Below are 24830 nucleotides of genomic sequence, written 5' to 3'. Positions count from 1 at the left end.
TAGTCCCATTTTTTTTTTAAATTCTCTTTTCTATAGTCTTTTCCTATACATCCATACTATACAGCTCATTAATTTTATTCCTGCACTACAAAACTCTCCCTTCACACTGGAGTTGTTTGCTCCTCTACTAGTTGCTCGAGAGAGTATTAAATATTGATTGCCCAATGTGATTTGATGAATTTCTTACTTTAAAACACAAAAGGCAGAACAAAACATGTTGTGACGTTATAAACGGATATATTATATTATTTACACATCCAAAAACAATAATATTATCGACGTAGTAACTTTTAAGTATTAACATAATAATAATAGTATATTATTAGAAGTTAGCGTAAACAGGTTTAACATCTGTATCGGTTTATAATAAATATAATTTAACAGTTTTCTCAACGCTAACATTAATTACAATATGAACAAATTGGTTAGGTTTTTTTTTTCAAACTTAGTTCATGTAGATTTTTCAAATGGGTAACAAATACATGGGTAACACTAACGATAGTTTCCACAACTTACAAGCTTAAAATCAACAAAGTGGTGTATAAAACATTTCCAAAACAGTTGTATTATAATATGTAACTCGTTTGCTACGAATACAAATAAAAAATAATTCGCCAGACCGTGAAGTGATGAGGCTTTAAAATACTACAACGGTTTTTACATTTAAACAAAAATAGTTAACAATATTTTTAAAGAAACGGTAGCTCCGTACGTAGCGTGAGCAGTAAATGTGTATAAAAACAATTTAAAAACGCTAGTTTTTTTTTATTATTATTTAAAGTACGACATAATATAACGTTACAATTAATATGATGTAAATAATCCGTTAATAATATTATACTACAATAATGTTTCTTGATTTTAAAATGCAAATACACGTCATATAATCACCTCTATATATTTTATACAGATTGAAAAAAATGTACAAGATGAAATGTACATAAAAGACATGTCACTACTGTTATAGTTTGTACAATTATAGTTTAAAAAAAAAATTGGAATACCATTTTTGATGCGGTTTTTATGTATTAATTATTTTAATAGTCGTTATTTAATTTTCAAAAAAATATATTTTTCAGCTAAAAAACAAAAAACGCGTTCGCTATTTTGTTCGCTTACCTAAAAAGATGTGCTCTTTTATTATTATTATTTTTTTTTTGTATAGTGTAAAGTAGGGTTGGGACTAATATTCGGATTTTGCGGATATCCGGATATCCGAAATCCGGATATCAAATAATATTTCAATTATCCGTAGAACCAAAACTATCCGAATAGTTAAAAATTATCCGGATAGTTTCGGATATTCATTTAATTTTTAACCAGCCGAATATATTTTTTTGAGTACTCAAATTTATGTATTTTTTGAAACTTTCACGGGTTGAAATATCACGTGGATGATTTTCAGATATATCCGCGTCAGTGGTTATTAACCAATAACCGGCAGCGGAACAGTCGTGACAACCCTGAGGATGGACTCTGCAAAGAGACCGAATAGTCGGTTAACAACCACTGACACGGATATATCTAAAAATCATTCATGTAATAGTAAAATTTAATTAGGTGTCATTATTTTATTATTCGGTATGTTTAAAAACACTGTATATTATTAAGGTATATTTGTCTTATAAAAATAAAATGAATATCCGAAACTATCCGGATAGTTTTTGATATCCGTATCCGAATTATCCGATAATTCGAATATCCGGATAGGCCCAACCCTAGTGTAAAGTATATTATATGTTCAACCATCCGAGTCACATAAAAAAAAAACAATCAAATACTCGGATAACGCCAGTGACATGTTTTTTAGATACACACTGTATCTACCATATATACATATTTGATAACCGGTAAACGAATTTATTGGATTTAATACGCATATTATTATTATACTCTGTCTCACGAGAGAACTGTACTGCGCAGAAACCAAAACACGTCACTGCTGTTTTCCTTTCTCTGCGCATGCGCACACGATAGTAATGCGCTTTGGTTTCTGCGCAGTACCGTTCTCTCGGGAGACAGAGCTTACACACAAATAAATCAAACGGTCAAAAAAATTAATCATACACCGTACTATTATGTTCTTTTGCTTTTTTGTATTTACAATATTTTACATTATAATTGTTAAGAGTATTATATAATAATCATCGATTGAATATTAAATCGTCAATTTAATTGTCATTAATAACATTAACATTGTTTAACACAATAATAATAATAATTATATGAAAAGTCAGCAGGAGTCCGCCACGGGGCGGTCTCTCCACCGTTTTTTTTTTTTCAAAGTCATATGTGTGTATAATTATTTAGCACAAATGCTTGTACTTTAACTTTAATAATAATAAAAAAAAAATATGTAATAACATTATATTGGGTGGTACGTATAAAACATTCATCCGAAAAAGAGACTATCAGTAGAGGAAATAAGTAGTATTTACAAAGGGTCCGATTCGGATTCAGCAGTGGTATTGTGTTGTATATCCCCCCCCACCCCCCCGAGACATTGTGCAAGATTAATATGAATAATTGGAGTTAACGAACGCGACCAGAGACGGTATGAGTATCCAAATAGACGGGCAACTCAGCATGTTCAGACTTCGGCCGTGGCCGTGTTGCATGGCCGCCGGGTTTTCACCTGAAACAACAGAAAACGTTCAACGTTAATATTAGTACATTGTATTGTATACATTATGTTATATTTTAGCCTAATAGACCCGAGCAAGTAAATATAATTGTTAATTAAATGGTACTGCGTGTAGTTTTGATACACAGCGAACACTTTGATAAACTCACAGCACAAACATGCTAGTACAAATTGTTACTGTTATATTCGCCGAGTTGTGAAAAACAGTCTCCGTCTAGTATGTACCGGATGATCCACAATTATTTTCACAATTATTTAATTATTATTAATAATTTTCCCCAAGAAAATGTGAACAATATTTTTCTGTATTTCGTTTTTTTTTTTTTTTTGGTGTAGTTTTAGGGCTTAAGGTCTGAAAATTAGACTGAAGGTGGATCTAGAGCGGGCTCTATACCTTGTACGATTTTCTTAAAAATCTGTAGCTAAACTTATTTTGATTTAGGAAAAACTAAATGAAAAACAAACCGTAGTAAACTACTAGGTTACTATCACGATTTCAGATTTAATATTATGGTTGCTCAACGGTCTACGACAATACATTTAACGGTCCCGAATTTTATCCAACAAACATCTGTTTCAATTAACTACTACCGCTCAGATGACTATTTAAGATAACAACCAATGGTAATGCGTTATTATTTTTCATTGTGGTCATAGTCACAAGTTAAAGATGTTGTCAGCTTGGAATGCTAGCTGGTACTTGAGAGTTTTTAATTTGTATGACAAGCAGAATACTCAAAAAAATAGTTTCATAATGTTGTTGATTTGTCTATTAACGGTAACCACGTCACCGAAATATTAGGAACGACAGACTTTAAAGTTTTATACGAAAAACATCTAAACCGTTTGGTGACTTTGTTCAATCAATTAACCGGTCAAGTGAGGAAAAAATGAACTTTTTAACAAGCTAATGACATTTGCGGGGAACTCGAAAGTAGTGCAGGCTTGTTTTATAAATTAAATTAGCGCGTAATTGAGTTTTCAGAGTATTAATAAAAGTGTAGTCTAATTGGATTGACCAATGTGTTATTTTAACACATGGTTTACTTTCTCAAGCGGTCTTTGTGCTATATACACCGTACTGTATCGAATCATAGTTTTCTTAGAAAACAGTTTTTTTGCTAATAATAATTAAAACGTTGTGTTGTTAAATTGTACGCATTTAACATAAACCAACATTTTTTTTTATGTAAAATAACAATTTGCGTTTTTCTAACTAAATAAAACTACCCTTACACTTTTGAATCACAATAATATATTTATGCTTTTAACGTCATAAACTATAGTGTTGTCTGGTTTAGTTTTGAATGAATAATTTTCGATGGGAATTAAATTCAAACGCTTATTGCGGTATTTTTTTTTTAAACACTTGTTTGTTATACTTATTTAATCGTGTGGTCAAATTGTATAAGACAATTTCAATGATGCGTGATGTTGAATGGGAGTAAATATGATTGTTCGGTGTAAATATTTCAACGAGTTCGCAACAAAATATACATTTTATGCGTTCATAATATTATATCTATTGTGAAACTTGGAGAGACAACTTTTTATTTTTTCACCGATTGTTTTTCCTGTGTTCCGCTCGAGAAGTCAAATACCGCTTATTCGTTACTGTTTATCGAACTTAACTGTTTATTTATTTTATAAATCAACGTTGGGGTACGAATCGATGTTTTGCCAATGCATCACTTTTCCAAAATTATAACGACCCGGTATCTCAGACAATATTATATCTTGGACAGTTAATACTATATGAATAACTGTCGGAATGCTTTATTTTTTGGCATTATTTTATTTTTATTCCATTGTTCTGTAGAACAGAAAAAAATGTATATACTCTCTTTTAATGTGCTTTTAATAGATGGCTTATTTAAAACTCGATTTAGTTTCCAGAAGGAAAACAAAATGTATATGTATATATTTATTTAAAAGTTTTACCGTTTGAGTACATTATTATTTTTTATTTATCGTTAGTACCATTGTCGTGTTGTGATGCCTTAATGACGATAATATCATGTTCATAGTTTTACTTATTCACTTGTGCACCATTTTTCAGCTGATGATAATATAACCCACCACAATACATACAGTATTGAATCGTTTTTAAATGCACACACTACCGCCCAGTCAATAGTATGTTAAAAGACATTAGACTTTTTTGAATTATTCTTTTTCGTGCGCTTTATGCATGCTTAACCGTTGGTAACCTAAATATTTGCATTTATTTTATAGTTAAAGTGTATACGTAACCTTCATAAAAGCTCTTAAGGATTTAACTCGGAAGGGGAGTGTATTTTTAAAAAATATATCGAAATTGAGCCAACTAAAGATGTGCGAAAAAAGAAAAATTAAAAAAATATAATGTCTTCTAAGATGTTGACCGGGTCACAGTTTTCCAATCGCCCAGTGTGACGCAGACTGTTATAATAGAAAGTTTTCCTTTTGTTTTGTGTTAATATATTGTATAACAAATAAATCTAGAAATGAATATGTGTAGAAGTTTTCACATTTCATCGCAATTCAATCGATTTCCGCGTAGTTAACATCAGATCTCTCTTTCTCTCTCTTTGGTCGGTATAACTCGTCAGTAATGTAAAACAATTTTCTATAGTGCAAACAAAATATTCGACAACTCCAGTAAAAAAAAAATATGCATAAACAAAATGGCGGAAGGGTGTAAAAATAAATCTCGTTGTTTTTTTTTTATTATCAAAGCTAAAATATGACACTACGACCTTTTCAACAGCGACCAACGTCGACGAGACTAGCAGGAAGTTTTACCGAAACCAAGTCAATCTGAAATATGTATGTATGTATTGTTTTTATACATTAATATGTATTTAAAGCCAGTGTATCGTAAGTTGTTTGTCTAAAATAATTTGTTGCCGTTTTCTCATTTAAATCGTATTTAACAACATAATTATGTTATTTTCATGTAACTGTTGCCTGTCCGTTCACTCCCACAAAGCAACCTACAGATTTTTAATAAAATTGTAAAAAACGTTAAAGCCCAATTTTAGATCTCTTTTCAGTCTAATCATTTTCAGATCTTAAGCTCTAAAACGAAAAATTAATTATCGTTCAAGAGGGTTCATTGGTTAGCCACCGGGAATTTCATTAGGTCCATGTGCCAGTGATACCTATGTTGTATACCAATCGGTGTCAATGCGCCCACGCTGTAAACTCGGCCAACGACGACAATAAAGAAAGTCCGAGCAGTGAGCGTTTTCAATTTGTCTTCTACTCTTCCTGTCGGTCGCCATCGTTTCAGTGATTAGTAGCCGCTGGTCGGCCAGCAATAACCAGTTGCCAAAAAAAGTTTTCCATTATCTAGAAAAATGTTCCACGGTGCACCTCGTCATTCGCTGCTGATTAAAGTTATTAGCTTCGACGCGTAGCTGAATTGTTTTTACGATATCTTCTAAGCCGCTGAACCGATTTCTTTACATAGCAAGTTTTTAGATCAGAAATCGTACCAGAATCGTACTCTGTAAAGCGGAAAATTTCCAAAATTCACTACTTCCCTTTTAAAATCAAGAAAAAGACAAACAAATTTTTCAAAAATTTTTCATCTTAAAATTACAGAATGCTATGAATGTTTTTATAATAGTCGAATTAGTTCCAAATCTGTGTGGGATATTTTTTAGATGAAGTAATAAACGTATTATGGCGTTTATTTGAAAGCGATTTTACCATTTTTAGTTATTACAATTATTGTTCAGTTACACCTGTGCATTACCCTATCTCGATACGTTCTGCCACCTCCCCTATGCGCCCCTCTCTCTTGTACTGTATTTTGTATAGTTATTGAAATTAATGCACGATTAGCATCGTGCAAACGTATGGAAACTTAGGTAGGTACAGATACTGAGAAATGAACTCGGTAACAGCTCGCGAATGAATATACTGCAACATCATTATTCATTCGCCTAGGCTTGGTATAATACCGCGTTTACTAAAACTATTCCCACAAGAATATCTGCAAAGGAAAATCGTTGTGTTCTATTTCCGTGCGTTCAATTAGAGCTGTTCCGAATCGCAGAGGATTATTGTTTTGAGTTTGTATCTTGCCAATAGCGATATCAAATATTTACGGGCCCTTTAAGTTCTTCGTCTACCCTATTTACTTTATTGATTGCGCCGTTGTAATATTAAATAATATCATAGAATCCAACCAGCCCTTATTTATTAATAAAACGGATTACTACGCTCGGAAATTGGCCGCGGGTTGCTTTAGTTGACCTGCTGCCACAATTAATCATTCCACAGGGATTTAATACTACAAAAATAGCTTTCCTCGCACACAAGAATTTCCTTTCTCGGCAGCTTCGAATTTCACGCCTGTGTTCCCATTTGAGGCAATAGAGACAAAGAGTTTACTTAGTAGTATTATTTGTGATAGATAATTAATTTTTATGTTTATGGTCGTAGGTATAAGCAAGTATTAGTATTTACATGATGTAGACACCGGGAAATAGGATAATAAAATAAATTACAAAATATACTAATCTAATAGATAACACTAGTAAAAACGTTCAATGAATTTGTCTATATAGACTTGTTGTTAATATTATCAGTTAAGCTGTTATATTATTATGTCTTGTTATTTTTGTATGCTATTAGCTTTTAAACTAGTTATTAATTTAACGTGACCAGACGTATAATTTGTTAAAAGGTGGCGTAATTGTAAAAAAAGAAAACAGATCAATCACCATATTGTAACCTTTGATAATAGACTTGTATTAAATCGAAAAGTTTAAGCGATTATTGATTATATTATTTTCGAATATTCCTTGAACTCCTTGCAATACTAATAATAAGTTTTGAAAACTCGTTCATCAATTTCCCAAGTTAAGTGAAGTTGTAATTAATTTTTAACTCATAATCTAATTTTACTTTGTTTTATACAACTTGGCAAAGATGGCAACAAGCTATTAACTTGTTCGGTCTTGGAAATCGGCTAAGGCAATGTAACATAAATGTGGTTAGTTTTTTATCTACTTAAACTAATAAATTCCATTGATGATGTAACCACAAATAAATAACAGTGAAAATGAAAAAATAATGAAAAAACCAAGTTCAATATAAACTACCAGTATTAACAGTACCTGGAAGAAAGTAAATAATGGAAATAATAATAATTTTATTTTTCATTAAAATACATTGCACAGATGTTTATTGCTTCGCGTTTGTCCTTCAGACTTCTGTTTGAAGTAAACGCAATTTTTTTTTGTTACATAAACTTGTATAATTTATGAAATACGACCGCTTGTAAAATAATTTACTAGAAATGTGGTAAATGAGAAAAGCGGGTGGTTTTAATAAAAACTTTCAAGACACGTTACGCAGGGCCCGTTGGGATAGTAAAAACATTACTTTTAAAGTTTAGACGGGTAGAATATAAAAAAAAACAAAATCTAAAAAAAAAACTACTTTTATTTGGTGACGAAAATTGCCTTAATTCGATATTGCGGACTGTAACTTTTAACTCAATACACGCCCATGTGGGTCATTTCGCGAAAAATGTTTTAAACATCCTCTTCCTCATCTCTTCAAAGATGAATAATATCCTAAGAAGGTCACCGCAGAAACGTTTTGTATTTAATTTACCCAATAAATCGACGAGCCCTCAATACTCCCTGGTAGTGAGGCCCAAGGGCGTGAGCATTTCCACAGAAATTGTCTTTATCTTGTTGATTTTGGGAATTAAAAAAAAAACGAATTTAATGAAACAAATCCACTGTCAGGTAAAGCCTTATTCTAATATGTACATTTAGGATGAAATTACTTGTTCGTGGCTAACAGGGAAATAAGGTAATTAAAAAACACAGCCACACAGCCTATCACCACGTTCTCAATAATACTGCATCCCAAACAAAGTCAACGTTAACTTTAGTTTGGAGCCAATGTAACAAGGTCGCCAGCTCCTTAAAATAGTTTACTGTTTATTGAATCCCAATTCTCCAATAATCTTCTTTTAGCAGACAATGCTGACACACTATTCCAATATTGCTTATTTTTCAAGCGATCTATCACTATTTCAGGATCGTCCTTGATAGGGTTAGCCATATAGATCTTAGGATAAGCGAGGGGTGTGAGGAAATATCTATTGATCGATTTTTTACCTTTGTTATAAGCAATGCTAATGATTTTGATTGACACATTTAGTAGATCCAAATACATCTTAAATGGAATTTTTTTTTTTTGCGAAGCTAGACTCTTTTCCGCCAAACGAAATAACGCCTGATTCCCTTTTTCACGACATTTCATCGTGCCTTGCACATTGTCACGTTAGTAGAAAGCAGGATTTGAATGAATTATAAAAGAATCAATTGTCAAACAAAATAAATAAACGTAATAAATTGATGGTCTGCCTGTTTTTAATATTTTTTTGTATTATTGGTCGTGATTTGTTAAAAATAAGTGTTTGGCTTAGATATGACGTATAATAAAGTCCAAATATATTCTTACTCGTGTTCTATTCACAGTTTAAACTATTATGTTTGTTGTGAAATAAATATTATTAATTGACAGCGATAATGACTCACCGTTTACACAAACGCACCACTATCGGTTAAACGACCCGTGTACATAATATTTTATTAGACAATTTTAGGCAGCAGAATGGCGTTGCGCTTCTCTGACGGAATCCGCTACAATTTTCCGAGTACCGTCATTTTTAATTAAGTAATTATGTAAACCGATAACGACCGCCTCGGAACCCAGTCTTGTTTGCACAGACAACGGTGTCAAACGGAGCGGTTCTCGGGAAATCATTAGGTCCTATTCGCTAGGCAGGTCATGAGTATGATATTATTATTGTATATACACGATCGGCCCGGCCTTATACGCATAGGAGATAATTATTTGTACCGACAGCGGGTTAAATCCGCCCCGGGATTATGGCGCATACAAAAACCTCTTACGGTTCCCGGCTCCTTCTTAATTCCTTCCCCGGCACACCGTCGTTTGTGCGTATAATGCACGCCAACGTCAATGGACACACGTACACACTCACGTCTTAAGTAATCCTATTGGAGCCGTGTTAATCCTTTGCCGAAGAATAACGGTTTTGGAGCGAGTGCGCGCAAACACACCAACGAGCATATACAGGGTGATTCATTAAGGACTCCTCTACATTTTGACCCTACTCAGAAACGCGCTACCCGGAAGCAGGCTTGAAAACGTATATCAATTTTCCAATGTTCTGTTGTAAAAAAAAACTTTAAAAAATTACAATTTTTCACACAGAAAATTGTGTTAATTAACTAAAAACAATTTTAAAATTCCATCTCGATCGATGCCTTGTAAACGCTTTGAAGAAACCAAAAGTTTTTTTTTTCTAAACTGAAGTGATTTTAGAAACGAATTGTTTGAAGTACAAACATGATACTGTGTTTTTTGTAAAAAAAACAAGGCCTATACGCGTCATAGAAGTTAATTTAATGTTCAGTTGCTGTGAAAAATTGCTCTTTCTGGACAACTCTCATTTTTTTTTAATCTATTGTAATTTTGAAAACATTTTTGTTTATGATATAAAAATACTAAATATCAATATTTGTTAGTATGTTTCACAGCTCTGTGAAGTTATGACACTCAAACAGTAGTGTATGTTATGATGTGTAATTTATTAGAAACTTTGTCTGATCAATGGGCAGTTTTGTATAATTACTTTCAAAGTTGAAGTGTAGTATTATTCTGATCTGCTCGCATTACTCTATCGCACTCCACTTGCCGTTGTGAATTTTAAGCTTTAGCGACTAAGTAACTATCCGAAATCGGCTATAGACCAGTCAACGCTTTCGGCAAATTACATAATATTATTTACGCAGTTCATAAACTATTATTATTTAAAAATATAATAAGAAAATCCGAAATGCCAAAGTGTCTCCGAGTAGAAATACTGCAAGTATGTAATTATTTTAAGAGATAATTATTAGTGCGTGGTCCTTCGTGAAATCACCCTGTACGCACGTATACTATGAACTTTGAGAGCGGTAGAAAAGTAGAGATTTTCTAAGGTTACTTCAGCGAGTACGACGCTTATTTGTGTGCGTGTGTGTGTGTATGTTTGTACATAAAAGGAAGAAATAGATTTGTATGTGTGTGTGTGTGTGTGTGTGGTGTGCTGCTTGCTCGAACAAACAGCCTGGGGTTCATTTATCAATGCCATCCATTCCGAACACGTCGCCCGCCCTTTTCCCGGCCTGCGTACACCTCGAGCAATCCATCCGCCTAACCCCATCAGTCACACGCCAAACAGATTTGGCTTGCAGTCTTCCCGGTGCAGGTCCACGTATCGTTTACCAATAGCCCCGGCGTTGCAGGTAAAAACGGAGTAGATTATCTATAATGTTATATTGTTATGAAAGACCCGGTGAAAAAAAAGGGTAGTCGTGCCAATCCTTTCCCTCGCGAGTCTGGAATAATAATTTTTAATCAACTCATACGGCAAAAGCTTTTAGGTACTTTCAACACAGAAAACGTTCGAGGCGAATCTACTCACTGTCGTATTTTATTTGGCAGTAAAGCGTAGACCATTTTTTTCCCACAAAGTCTAAACAATTTGAAATTAATCATTTGTGTGGCAGACTCTCAGCGGTCATTTCTATAGAAAAAATTACAATTTTCTTCAATCCAAACCAAAATGTCTTGGAACTGTTGTAAAATTACTAAATCTTCGCAGTACATAGAAGAGAACTTTATCTGTGCTTAAGCGGTAATTAAAATCAACTACATATTAAGGATTTAAAACAAAAAAATCTAAACTCTAAAAATGTATTCAATCTATCAAACAAGCTAAGCACAAGCACGGATAATTTTCCCCACTATTTTTCTATGAAAACTTGGTGAGTTAAGTATGCCGGCCTCTATATGTAGTTGTGTCAAAAATGTTGTCATTTTTTTACTTGTTCAGACCTAATTTTAAAGTTTAAGGTCCGGAAATTAGACTGGAGTTAGAATCTAGGATGAGGCTATAAGATAATATTATACAATTTGTTCAGAATGTGTAGTCAAACTCTTATCAATGAAAACAAAAAAAAAAGAGGGGAATTACACTTTGATCGTTTGAAATCAGCAGTAAACGAGTGTCTGAAAAATATTTTCATTATTTTATCACGGCGGCAATGCTATATTGGGAAAGACAGACCTGACTATATCCACTTTATTACAGAAAATACAACTTTAAATACATCGTTGTCTTTACGATGATTTTTAACTATGTTTAATATTTGTGTCATCTACATAGATGGGCATCGAAGCGTTTAGTTTGAGAGCGACTTTATCACTCTCGGTTATAATAATATAATAGTTTCTGTAGTCTTCGCTACGCCCTGGCCCTATTGTGCTGGTCTTAACGACATTGCCGGAAGAATTATTTGTGTTCGAAAATAGCTCTGGCAATTTTTTTTTATGGCGCCTAAGTATACCGGTCAAAACTTATACAATTGACGCTCCGAGGGCTCAGGAGAAAAGCCATTATATTGTACGGTTTGACGATAAATTTTCAAGTCGAGAAAAAAAACAAGGATATTGTAAGAAAAATTTACATGAGAATTGGTCGTCGCGAAACATAATCGTGGTTAACGTGGCGAGTATCCAATTTTTCGGTTTCTAGATCTTATCCAACCGGATAAGTGTGTTATTTGAAATATTTTAAATACAAACAATATTTTTTTGTAATAAGGCAATCATCTATTATGTTTAACACGCTGTAGGTACAAGCTTTGTTTTTAGGAAAATTGCAATTTCATCTTCCAAACGATACGCGTACTTAACCGTACACTTTAAAATCACCCCTCTGGCGAGTCAATTTAACTTAAGTGTGGGTAAAATGAAAAAAAAAACTTTATTTGTTATTTATTTTAAACGAAAAATTAAGTATTCAAAATAATGAAATGTTGCAATCATAATAATATTATTATCGTATTTTGTCACAACAATGTTTTGAACGGTTCGTTTGAATAGTATTACATCGATTATTCGATTGTTTACTATGACTAAACTTAATCTTTAATACTTGCGTTTGTGGTTGAACTTAGTACAAAATGTCTAACAATTGTATTTATTATTTATGTATTATAATTATAACAAAACTGACAGTGTAAATCTGGTGGGTGCTGCCGATTTCTTGCGCCGTTAGGCAAAACTACAACTATACTCTGTCTCATGAGAAAAGGGTACTGTGCAGAAACCAAAAACGCATAACTGCTTTCTGCGAAGTGCTTTTCTCTCGTGAGACAGACTATAGTACGGTCTATCATCGTGTAGAAAACTACAACAGCCAAGCCGTTTTAAAATGTGTACCATCTTCTAAATAAATATATTAAGACGTTCAATTATCTTTGAAAAAGCATAAAGTAACAGTGCTTAACAGGATTGAAACGACAAACATTTGACAACATTTTGATTACTTAAGACGGTCCGAAATTAATTCTGTGAAGAAATACAAGTTCTTTGAATACTTTACTAGGTTACGTTTGAAATGGATTTTGTACTTTTTGCTTTTTCAATGTAAAGGAATTGCGTTTTAATATTAAAAAATCTTTAAAGTTAATATTTTTTTTTATTACCAAAAACTAAATTGATTAAATGAAAGTAGGTTTGTGGATATAATCCAATAACGAGGCCAACAAATTCTTATATTTTTTCAGAATATAAGTTGGACCGGCCAAAGTCTGACATTTTTTTATCACAAAAACGGCTTTTACTTATAAAAAAATTCAAGTTTAACTGAAGATAGATAAATTAAAATGACAGAAATGAATTAAAACCGATTTTCCTTAATTATTGCCTACATAAAACTCCATAAAAACCGTCTGATTTCAGTGGCTTTCACGCGAAAAGTTTAAAAGTAGGTATATAACTTTTGTGCGCTTTTAAAATTGGATATCCTCACACCGTTAAAAACATTGTTTTTACAGCGTTATGCTTTTGCACCCATCCCGTATTAATTTAACTAAATAAACCATAAAACGGATCTAAAATGCACGTTTGTGTAGCCAATCATCCCTATACCGAGTTCATTGTCTTTCACGCCTACGCATTCAGGTCTCATATCAAAAAAGTAACGACCCGGTTTATTGTTACGACCACTATTTTACAAACTTATCGCAGTTCTAAAGTGTTTTGTGCGAAAAATTTAATTTCAAACAACAACCCGACTTACACACATGACGTATGCGTTTAAAAAAGTTTTATTAAATTCACTTTGGACGTTTCGCGCCAAGCACAATGAAAACGATACGTGTCACGACAAACCGTGTTTTGAGAATAATTGTAATAAATGTGATTTTTTGTTTTTTACCAATACAGACTGATCTATCTGATCACCCTGATGTAATGCCTGCAAACGGACAGATTGATGAAAATTCAAAATACTGTGCCTTACATCTGATAGATCACCCAGTATTAAAAAAACAAGCTAAGTATAGAAAATATCAACGTGCTCTATAGAAATATAATGGCTGAATAATTACAACGCTTTACATGGTGACTAGTTAATTATCTTGGAAGATAATAGTATTATTAGACTTTTTAAAATTATTATTTCTTATACAGGATTATCTATTAAACGTAACAAAATCGTTTTCTTGGGAAATAATTACAATTTTGTAGTTTTTATTTTTCCGGACACTTTAGTTTGTGTTATCTTGGAATATTAAAATGTTCATCATTTTTATAATGTCTTTTCTTGAGCTCTATTAACTTTTCAAACTCAAATAATAATGTAAGCCAATACTAATTTTAAGTAATACTACAAAATTAATATACTAATATATTTTTCAAAAATTGTACCCCATCCCTTTTGTGTTGAAAACTGATAACGGTAAGAATTATAATATACATAGGTAATAGAAGTTAACGGAGGAGAGTGGAAGAAGGATAGGCTCTCTCGTCTTCTAAGCCCAAAAACATATCCATGATTATATTTTTTTCGCGTCTACTGAAATCTGTCAGCAAAGTATTCTTAATTGAAAAAGTTGAGGTACTATAATATGTGTTACCATAGAAAAATATTAAATTCATAGAGTTTTATCAATCATAGGATCAAATTTGTGCTGAATAATAACTATAAAAATATGGAAAGTCATAATTTGCAAAAGTCTAATACCATTTAAGGTATTGACTGGGGCACAATAAACCAATTATCTTGTGGAGATAACCATAGCATGTCTGAGACATTGCAACACTTTCTCATGTGAAAAAAATCTTTAAAAGTTATTAGTTATTACTAACCGTTCAGTATGTGTATAACTGTGTTTGCCGGGAACGCGTTGCTGGGCGCACAAGTGTAGTTGCCCGAGTGCTCTCGGGAAGCACGGTCTATGTACAGGGCGCTGTGCTTGTTTGGCAAGTCTGTAGTGACGTTGACGCCTCGGTCGATGTCGTAGTTGATCATCCGGCTGTCGTGGTACCAGAAGATGTACACCGGGTCGACCGGGCTCTGCCGGACCACGCACTCCAAGTGCAACGGACTGTTCAGCATCAGATACTTCTCGGAAGCACCGGCGATCTCGGCTTGAGCTTCTGTAACAATTGAAACAAACGCAAACGCCGTATTGTTTGATTGACATAATATGTACTATGCCGATAATATGTGAAAGTATTATCATTAACAAGCGCGGTGCGCGCAATAAAACTGACGTCGTTTGTTAACGTCAAGCAGCCCCCTCCGTGTCATCCACTCGTTTGCGCTGGCTTTCGACAATCAATAACAACTGGAGAAACCCGAAAGTTCGGCGGTCGTGTTGGCCAAAGTTTACAGTCAACCAAGTGAATTAACCGGTAAAGTTACGGCACACGAGCCGAAGGGTATCACTGGAGTCGCGACGGTTTAGGAGTGCTCGTCGTTTCTACTTACACTCGGTTTCATTTTATTTATTTATTACTTTTCTTGCTCGAGTCCTTGGCGAACTTTTATTCTTGGGGCCTTTTCGCGGCAAGTTTTCGCTCTAAGAACCCCGCAGACGTACTCTAGAATACACCAAAGTGGTCCGCGCGGTTTCTTTTTATTAAACCGCCTATTTTTTTTTTCTGTTGTCGTTGTTGTTTAATCACCGCATTGCTTCGAACACACAAAACAGAAACACCTCAAACAAACAAAAAATATGCTATTGTCATTTCAAGCATACTTTAGCTATAACGGCATTTTGTTCACAGCAAAAGTAACTACTGAATTCTTCGTGTAAACCATAACACATGATATTGTTATTTATGTCGTTGTAGCGTAGAAAAACATGCGGTAACATTTTACACACGGTTTTATGTCCTAAGCAATATTGTCTTTTCACTTAGAATATATATATTAAAAAAAAAAACAAACATATCTGCGATTTTGTTTTGGATTTTTTTAGATTTTTAATTTAGAAAAATAGAGATGGGAATGCTGATAATGGCTGCCTTCAGGGGCCGGGGGTCTATCTTGAAAAAGCGTCATCGCCACACCTTGAAATGAAGGCAGGGATAAGTGCCGACACTTTGAAACTGTGTCAATTCGAAACGGATGCCATCTCTTGACATTAATAATGGCTCTTTTATTTTTCACCAGCAGAACTATTATTATTTTACATAATATTATTTACTCGACCACATTGTTGACGATCTGTCTAAATAAATATTTGGAAAGTTCAGCGAAAAGCTTTATTGTAAAGTTTGAATCAACTGAACGTGCCGATTTTAATTTAATAATAAAAAAAAAAAGGAAACACGTCCACGTGTATTTTTTTTTTTTTTGTAACAAAATGTATGCCAATAAAAATATTTAAAAAAATCAAATGGTTCTTACGCGTTTGAACGGAATGGAATAAAACATTGTATTTACTATTATTGCACATTGTACATTACTTTTGAAATTGTTTACTTAGACAGATTGTAAATATTATTTAAAATAAAAAACAAAAAAATTGTTTAACGATTAAAATACAAAATCATACTTTTGGTACTTCTCTCAAACTCGCCTACCGCGTCACCGTTTATTGTTATTATTCGTCTTGTCCAGTACGCTCATGTTCTCTTTTTCCAAACTCATTCTCTATATTATATTTTTTTCTACTACTACTAATCCTTAGTACCTTTCCTTCAAGTACTAACCTCTTCAAGCCTATTGTTAATTTTTTCTAGTTTTCTCCTGCCAAACTACTCAACATCATTTGCAGTCATCATGCACCATCAGGCACCTCACCCCGTATCTCCTTTTTAACTTTAACCATTGTAACAGAAAACCGCTTGAAACAGAACTCTGGTGCACACCTATTTTAACCCAAAAATCTTCAGCTTACAAGTAACTAGACCGAGTTGTATACTGAAATGCGTAATGCTTGCAAGAATGGAAAGAGCCAAAAGACAAGGAGAGATGGCTGGATGAAATAAAGAAATATCTTCAACAGATGGGCATAAGGAACTGGACAATTGCTACTAAAAAACGGGACGAGTGGAGAAGAATTGTTTTGGAAGCCAAGGGCCACTATGGATTGTAGAGCTTAGACGAAGAAGACTGAGTTGTACAATTAACCGATTTAATTTAGTAGATTAGTTATAGTACCAAGAGTTTGTTACAATTATTATTTTTGAACTTTCAGAAAAATAAATTATGATTTTATTAAATTCCGTCAACTATTTTTGCAACGCCATTAAAGTACAAAAGTTTTACAGTGAGAATACCGTTTAACAAACATTTTAAGTAGATTTTTAAATTAAAAAAAAAAAAAGCCTATGTTAAGCACACCTACCAAGTCGTTCGTGTTTATCTTATCGATATCAAACTTCAAAGTACAAACTACTCTTTCCACGTTAAAGTGTCATCCGAAATAATAGGGTTGTTCTGAATTATTCGCGTTGGGTACGTTTTTGGAGCACTACGGAGTACCTACGACCAAATCCATTATGTATGAGCAAAGTGTAAATATACGAATGTTCTTTCGAACAAAATCATATAAGAATAAAACATATGTGAAGATGTGTACGTCACACAAAGGAGATAGACGCTGGCGATGGATCATTATAAATGTCAACAGGTTGTCGAGAGCAAAATATAATATCTCGGCACCTACCGTGTGTAAGTGATACAGTGATTTATCTGAACGTTAAACATTTGAAGCGTTACTCTGAAACCGCGAAATATATTACTATTATTATTATTATTATTTCTTACACAGTTACACCACATTCGAAGAGAGACCCGGCAAAAATCAAACGATAATAGTAGGCCTGACTACACATTTGACAACACAAAAAATTGCCTTTCACTGACTTCAATTAAAAATCATACCCACACTTTGGTAGCTAAACCAAAACTTCACCTAATAAAAATCTTATTTAACTGTAAATAGGGAGGAGACAAACAAAATAATATTATCATCAACTGCTATAGTAAATAATCTAAGAATAAGTACATGTTAAACAATTATTGTATTTGTAGCTATGAACTATGTCGGTAAACCTTTAACTCAGTAATAAAATGTAAAATATTATATCATAACAAGAATATAACCCAACCGGGTTTGAAAAAAAAAATTACATTTTATTTTTTTTTCTTACTACAAAATATGCTGTAAGTCAGTTATTGCCGGGATCATTAAATAGCGATAACTTTATATAAATACATTTTTTTTTTAAATTGCCCATTAATGTTTATTGTTATAGTTTCCGGCGACTTTCACAGTTGGCGAAAAAAGGGCTAACTGTAGTAAAAATACATTCAGGTGTTTCCGGAGTCTACTCCACGGTCGGTTATTAAAAACGATACCCTCGGGTTCTCGATAGAAGTTTTCGAGGGTTTTGGTCGTAGCCACCGTATTGTCAAACTACTACAACAAGAATACCGGTATCGAGAAAGAAAGAAAAATAATAATAATGATAATAAGAAACCGAAAAAAGGCACCTTAAAGTTTTATTAGGACTTTTTTTTCTCTTCGAGTCCGGCCAGCCGGTCCCTTCCAAAAAAAAAAACCCGTTGTATTACATTCTTTGTCAGATTTATGCGAGTCCGGTTCTCCACAATATCCGACCGTTATTAAAAGCCCTCGCCGAATCAGCCTCCCTCTCACCCCCCCCCCCCCCTCGGCTCGTTGCCTGTTTAAACACATTATTATTGCAATAGTTTTTATTGTAATTCCCGTCTTCCTGTGCATTTACAGTGAGCTATACGCTCTTTAGATAAAAAGAGAGAGAGAAAATCCAATTCGATCCTTTCGAAATAACAGTTCCAAGTTTTCCAAGTACTGTGCTCTTTATTCAATATACGTGAAATCAAAGACACATTCATATAAAAACTTCAACGTTGTCAAGTCAAGGAAATCGGTTCGACGAAATATATCACCGAGTTCAGCTGTTAAGTTTTCAATTGTAAGCGTTTATCACACATCATAGAGATTGACTTTTAAATTGACATTTTTAGCTTCGAAGCTGATAAGGTTAGGTCTGTTGAGTATTTCTTTTTTTTCTGGATCACCGATATTTTCTAAGCTGCTGAACTGATTGATTCCTTCATGTAGCAAATCAATGTCGTAACAAGCCGTACCTAATAGGTACTTTATTGGGCCTAAACACTTAAAAAATGTACAATTTTTTAACATAAATTACGGCTAGCTATACATTTTTTAAAAAAATTCGAAAATAATTTTATAGCACAGGTAGGAACTATTCTTTATTTAGTGTAGTTACAGGATAAACGGTAAAACCGCATTCTGCTGTTGAATTTAATTTTCAGGTATAAATTATCAACATCCAACAAATATTTAAAAAACACTTTAGTTATACTATTGTTAATTGAAATGTTAAAATGGTTTTTACAACGATGTACTTATATTTTTCTATTTTTTACCGAACCGATTTCTTTATTAAACAAGTATTTGGTTCAGAAATTTCGTACCTGAAAAGTATTTTATTGAGTAAAAAATTATAATAATTAAGCCCTCTCTATAAAAATCAAGGAAAAAATGAACATATTTTTTAATATAAAATGGCGGCATTGTATAACGTTTTAAAATATATATTTTAACTAGTTCTAAATTTGTATAGTCTATTATTTAAACATATAGCTATCGATAATCGTTGATTTACTAAAAAAATATCAAAACCCCCTTCCCCTAAATGAGGTGAAAACTTTTTCTTTATTTCGCTTTATTAGATGAAGCTTTAGGGCTTTAGTTCTAAAAGGACTGAAGGTAAATCCAGACTGGGGCTATAAAATAATATACGATTTTCTTAAAAATCCGTATTCATATTTTTATTTTATTGAAAAAAAGGGGAAGTACACTTTGACCTTACAAAATGTCTAAGTTCCTATGTGTGAGTGAAATTAAACAGTGTCAGCTTTGATATATGGATAACAACAAATTATTGTAAACAAACGATAAACCCTAATCGTATCCACCCTATACTATATATACCATTTTAAGCCCATCACCATTGTCTTTACAATGCTTGTTATCGAAATTTGCATATCTGCCATCTACAGATTAGCATCAAAGCGTTTATTTAAAATTGGATTTTTTACTTTAAGTTGTAATTATAACTCCTGGAGACCTGGGACACCTCACCCCGCCCAAATATGCTCCGTCTTAACTACTATGCCTCGACCCCACTTAACTGGCTTTTTAATTTTTCACCTGTTTTTAAAATGAAAAATGCTCAAGTTAATTATTCACGAGGATAAATACAAAATAAAATATATTATGTTCTTAAGAAAACATAATACTATACCTACAAAACGGTATGTAAATGAAGAGGGGAAAAGAGGCAAAGACAACGCGAGAAATGTATTCCTTAGACATTCGCCGATTACTTAAAGCGTATTAAATTTATTTGTTATTCTTAATAGAGGGTCGCATCTTCTTTGTAAATAATAATATTATATTATAATGTACTAGCTCGGTAGAAATATGAAACGGGATGTTGTCAATAAAAAAAAAATAATTATTACTCATGCATAGTGTTTACCGAATGAACTTTCTTCAAAAGGGGTTTTTTTAAATTAAATATACCGTGTAGTAAGTTAGAGGCCTTTTTTCTTCAAGCGTATATATAAGTAGAATCTGTACTATTTGCTTACACAAAAAGTAAACAGGTAAACTTAGGTTTACAATACAAAATGAACAATATTCATAAGGGAGACTATCCCATGGTAGAACCCTAATACAAATAGTTTACAAGTTTATTCGGGTAATACATTTTAGGAATCTTATATGTGTACCATTATATTTTAATCTAACTGCGGCAAGGGGGATTTTCAGAAATTGTATTAGAACTTAAGTGTGAAATTAGTGGGTTTGAATGACTTTTGAGAACATTTTTTTCAAACAACATTGCTAAAACTGGAAATAGACTCATTGGTCTGTACAAAGAAACTCACTTTTTTGATCTACCTAGTTAGAACCCTATGAAAATATTCAGCCTTATCACACAGAACTTTATACTCTCGATGTCCAGTAGAATAAACATCATCATCCAGCGTTCATTCTGATTATGTTAAACCATTGAGCTATATTTTAAGAATTTTTTTATTGTTTAACGCCCAAATGAACGAAAATTTAAAAAAGAAAACCTGAGTTAAAAATACCTTGTTGAAAATATAGTTTAACATAATCGTATACCGACAGAGAACACTATTCTATACCTAACAACCTAATTGTGATAGTTTAATGATACAATTAAACAGTGCACGAAGTTAAACCCAAGTGGAATGGAGGGTCGTTTGTATGCATTAATTATAAGCAAACGTGAACATTTTAAAAAGGCAAAATACAAAATTATATTTAATTATTTACTTAGACCCAGGTACTTGTGACGGATGATTTTTTCAATTACTTGATTAGAGAGACCCACAATTCACTCATAAGGTTTCCAGTAAAAGTTAAAAGTATTGTAAGTATGACAAATGAAGTGAAAACAAAAATTATGTCGATTAATTTAAGAGCTGGTTGTGAATAGGAAATTAAAAAAAATTGTATAGATAAATAACGAGAAGATAAATATTTGTCTTAGCTTATAAGGTGGATTAGCTGTCAGGTGAATCGGATTTCATACCCACGCGGTATGATGATTTGAATTTGAAAAAAGTCTGTGTGTTATACCATATAATATACGCTATATTTTATAATTTTCTCTTCAACTATAAAAAATAGAAAGTTGATTCAAAGCTCACTAGAAAGAGCTTGTCAAAAAAATAAAAATTGTAAATTAAAAAATTCGAAATAAATTACATTTATTTGCAGCTACGCTTCGAAACTAAAATCGATGACATAATATTATATTATGTACCATATACAAATTGCTAAGGAACCGAAAGCAGCTAATAAACTGTTAACATAGCCATTCGTTTGTGGGGGGCTGTCGTGACCGTGTGGGTTTAGTACAAACCGAGGGATGTTAATTATTTTGGTCTAACGATTTATGCGATTTGACGAACGCGGGTTAATGCATGCGGTTTAGCAGTGACGGCCGCGATGGCTATACATGGAAGTTAATAATCGCTAACTATATTAAATAATATGTTTAGTCTGTGCCGCACACATAATTAAATCCGAATCGCTTAGCTGCGCACATGACGATTAAACGGCAACAAATCATAATACTGTACATCGAATTATGTGCATTAAAATTACCCTAATTAACGTACAAAGTCGATATATTATTATTCCTCTCCATCTAAGTATTACACCCAACCACGTTTTCACTTACCGACTACTTTCAGGTTGATGAAAATGCTTTTTGGCGGATGAGACGATATTTGACACTCGTATAGGCCGGCGTCTCGCAGTTGGACGTATTTTATCTGCAACGTCCAATCCTAAAACACAACAAAAACCAATGTCAATGAGGTTTTCTACATTTATCTAGGTTTGAATTTCAAATTTGAATGGTTCCAATGGTGAATATAGTTTATGGCGTTAAATACACACGAATTCTACGGTTTGCAGTGACAGTGATTTTCTCGGTCACGATCGTTAGATTAGATTAGATAGATGGATCATCCTGTACGGTCCCGTCATAGAAGTTACCGTGTGTACTATGTTATTGTCATCCATTTCAAATACCATTTTCAGAGAACACATTTGGGACGAGTGAGGTATTATTGCTGATACAAAAACTACTACGTATTACAGAATCATCCAAAGATGAAGGGGATAATTTTACTTGGGCCGTAAAAATTGTTTAAGTTGCTCCATGTGTGAGAGTACTACTGCGCTACACGAAGACATCGGTTCAACGGTATATGGGATTGTAGTATTAGTTTTTATCGATTGGGATACCTACATGTGTTTCTAATGTCGGTGCTTTTTGAAGTTGAGCGATTCAAAAACAATACCTTCTCGGCTGTGCATCAAAGTTCAAGTATTTGTATATGATTCCGTTAGGTTGGGATACCAATGCAGGAAACTAGGTTCGTCGACACGTGAACAATTTCACTGATTTCATAATTCGTTTCCTCGACCACCAACCCCCCCCCCCAACCCTCCCCGGAGAGCTTAAATTAATTTCCAAACATTCGTTTCGTTCTATTCTATAAATATTTTAATAACTCGGCAAAATATGGCCATGGCTTAATTACCATAACCGTAGTGTTTGGGATTTAATTCCGCTCGTTCATTTTTTTCCAACAAAGTCCCAGCAACGGCCTTTGTATAAATTAATTAAAACGCGTTCGTCTTTCTCTTACTATACTCTACTTGTCCCCCGTCGCTCTTCAACGACCTTAGACAAATTGTTGGTCGCATCTGGAGCTCTGTCCGGCTCTAGTACCATCTGTCAAACGGTTGACGAATCGTTGTGGCAAATATTGTAGGCTAACACTACTACGGGAAACGCAAAGAGACTATAAGAAACGACCGGGCAAAAGTTCATTGTTATGGTATTCGAAACATATAAATTTAGTTCATCAGCTAAAAACACACCATAGTCTGAGTATTTAGTAAGTAAAATTTTTTAAAAAATTGTAAAAACCATAATGTGATTAATTTGTTTCTTATTTTTAGACGTTAAAGCTCACCTCATCGTCCATTCGCAAGTTATGTGATAACCCTGAGTCCAAAAATATTCCACGTCAAAAAAAGGTTCTACCCTTGGGGGGTAGGGTTTTTGATATTTATATTTTTGTATATTATCCAAAAAAATATTTCATATAGTTTTGGAACTAGTTCGACCGTTTTTTTTCTGTTCTGAGCTTACTTGGGACTTTCCACAAGACATACCACTTTGCGTGGGCTTTCCGCATAAATTTCCAAGTCTAGTTTCGACCGATAGCCGTTATGTAAAAAGTTCTCTAGAGCTTGTGTGAACATTAAAAGCTTACGTTTCTGGCCGGATCTTTCTGGTGCGAACACATTAATATGCACCGCCAACGTTTGCCGCAGAGTTAAAGAAACAAATTTTTACGATTTTTTTCCTCCCACAGTCCGGCGGTTATCAGCTATGGTTCTATAAGACCGAGAGGCTTAACTCTGTGCCTTTATGTTTTTCCCACCCAATTATTTGTTTTCAACGCACGTACATCGACAAGAAGTAGCGAAAAAGCGTGTCGACCGTGATTTTACTTTACCACACAAAAATAACATACGCAAAGAACGCCCAAAAGAAATCTGATGAATGAACCAAAATAATATTGTTTAAAATTAACAACAAAAAAAACCCCCTTACGGGTCATAGTGGTGACAGAGCATATTGAGGGGGGGGGAGGTCATAGGCCTATAGAAATTATTACCCCGAAATTATCATAATAACATAAATTTCTAATACCTGTTGACTGATGATTCACTTTCTTGTAGCAACTTAAAAATTGACTACGGTATAAGACTAACTTTCCCCTTTTCGGGGTGTTTTTCTGATTAAAAAAAAATATTAGAATAGATTTTTGATATCTTTTTATATTAACTGTGTATATTATGCCATCCATCTAAGAATACTACTTTTATTTTTAGACCTAATTTGACCATTTTTACGAGAGTTATGCATCATTCAAATAAAACGTTTTCAAAATAGTCAAATAGATAACACGCATATTATTTGATTAAAAGTTGTACGAATCATTGTTTAACGTACTAAATTGTTTGACCATTAATGTTCACATTTTAGTATGATTTCTGATCTATAGACTAAAGTTTACACTAGGCAATCAATTGAGCTGGTTCAAAACAAAACATCAATGTAAAACCAATACCTTCTCTGCTCAGGTAATGTTTTA

General features: G+C 33.3%; 1 protein-coding gene across 2 annotated transcripts in view; it reads right to left on the bottom strand.

The window, feature by feature from the left end:
- Positions 1–345: 345 nt before the first annotated feature.
- The window catches only part of LOC126837315 (lachesin-like), a 153565-nt gene continuing 129080 nt past the window's right edge, over positions 346–24830 (bottom strand). For both annotated transcript variants that reach the window (XM_050571173.1, XM_050571175.1), the window contains exons 5-7: positions 22331–22439; positions 14888–15178; positions 346–2635 (exon numbers count right to left, since the gene is read on the bottom strand). In XM_050571173.1, coding sequence (XP_050427130.1) covers positions 2514–2635; positions 14888–15178; positions 22331–22439 — 522 coding nt within the window. In that variant the 3' untranslated portion in view covers positions 346–2513. The remainder of the gene's footprint in view (positions 2636–14887; positions 15179–22330; positions 22440–24830) is intronic.

Source organism: Adelges cooleyi, unplaced genomic scaffold (genome assembly GCF_023614345.1).
Source record: "Adelges cooleyi isolate 19-005CV unplaced genomic scaffold, UGA_ACOO_1.1 ACOO_flye_CR_arks_rails_tigmint_CR_PRNA_248, whole genome shotgun sequence".
NCBI classification, from domain to species: Eukaryota; Metazoa; Arthropoda; class Insecta; order Hemiptera; family Adelgidae; genus Adelges; species Adelges cooleyi.
This window is presented reverse-complemented; position numbering and strand designations above follow the sequence as displayed.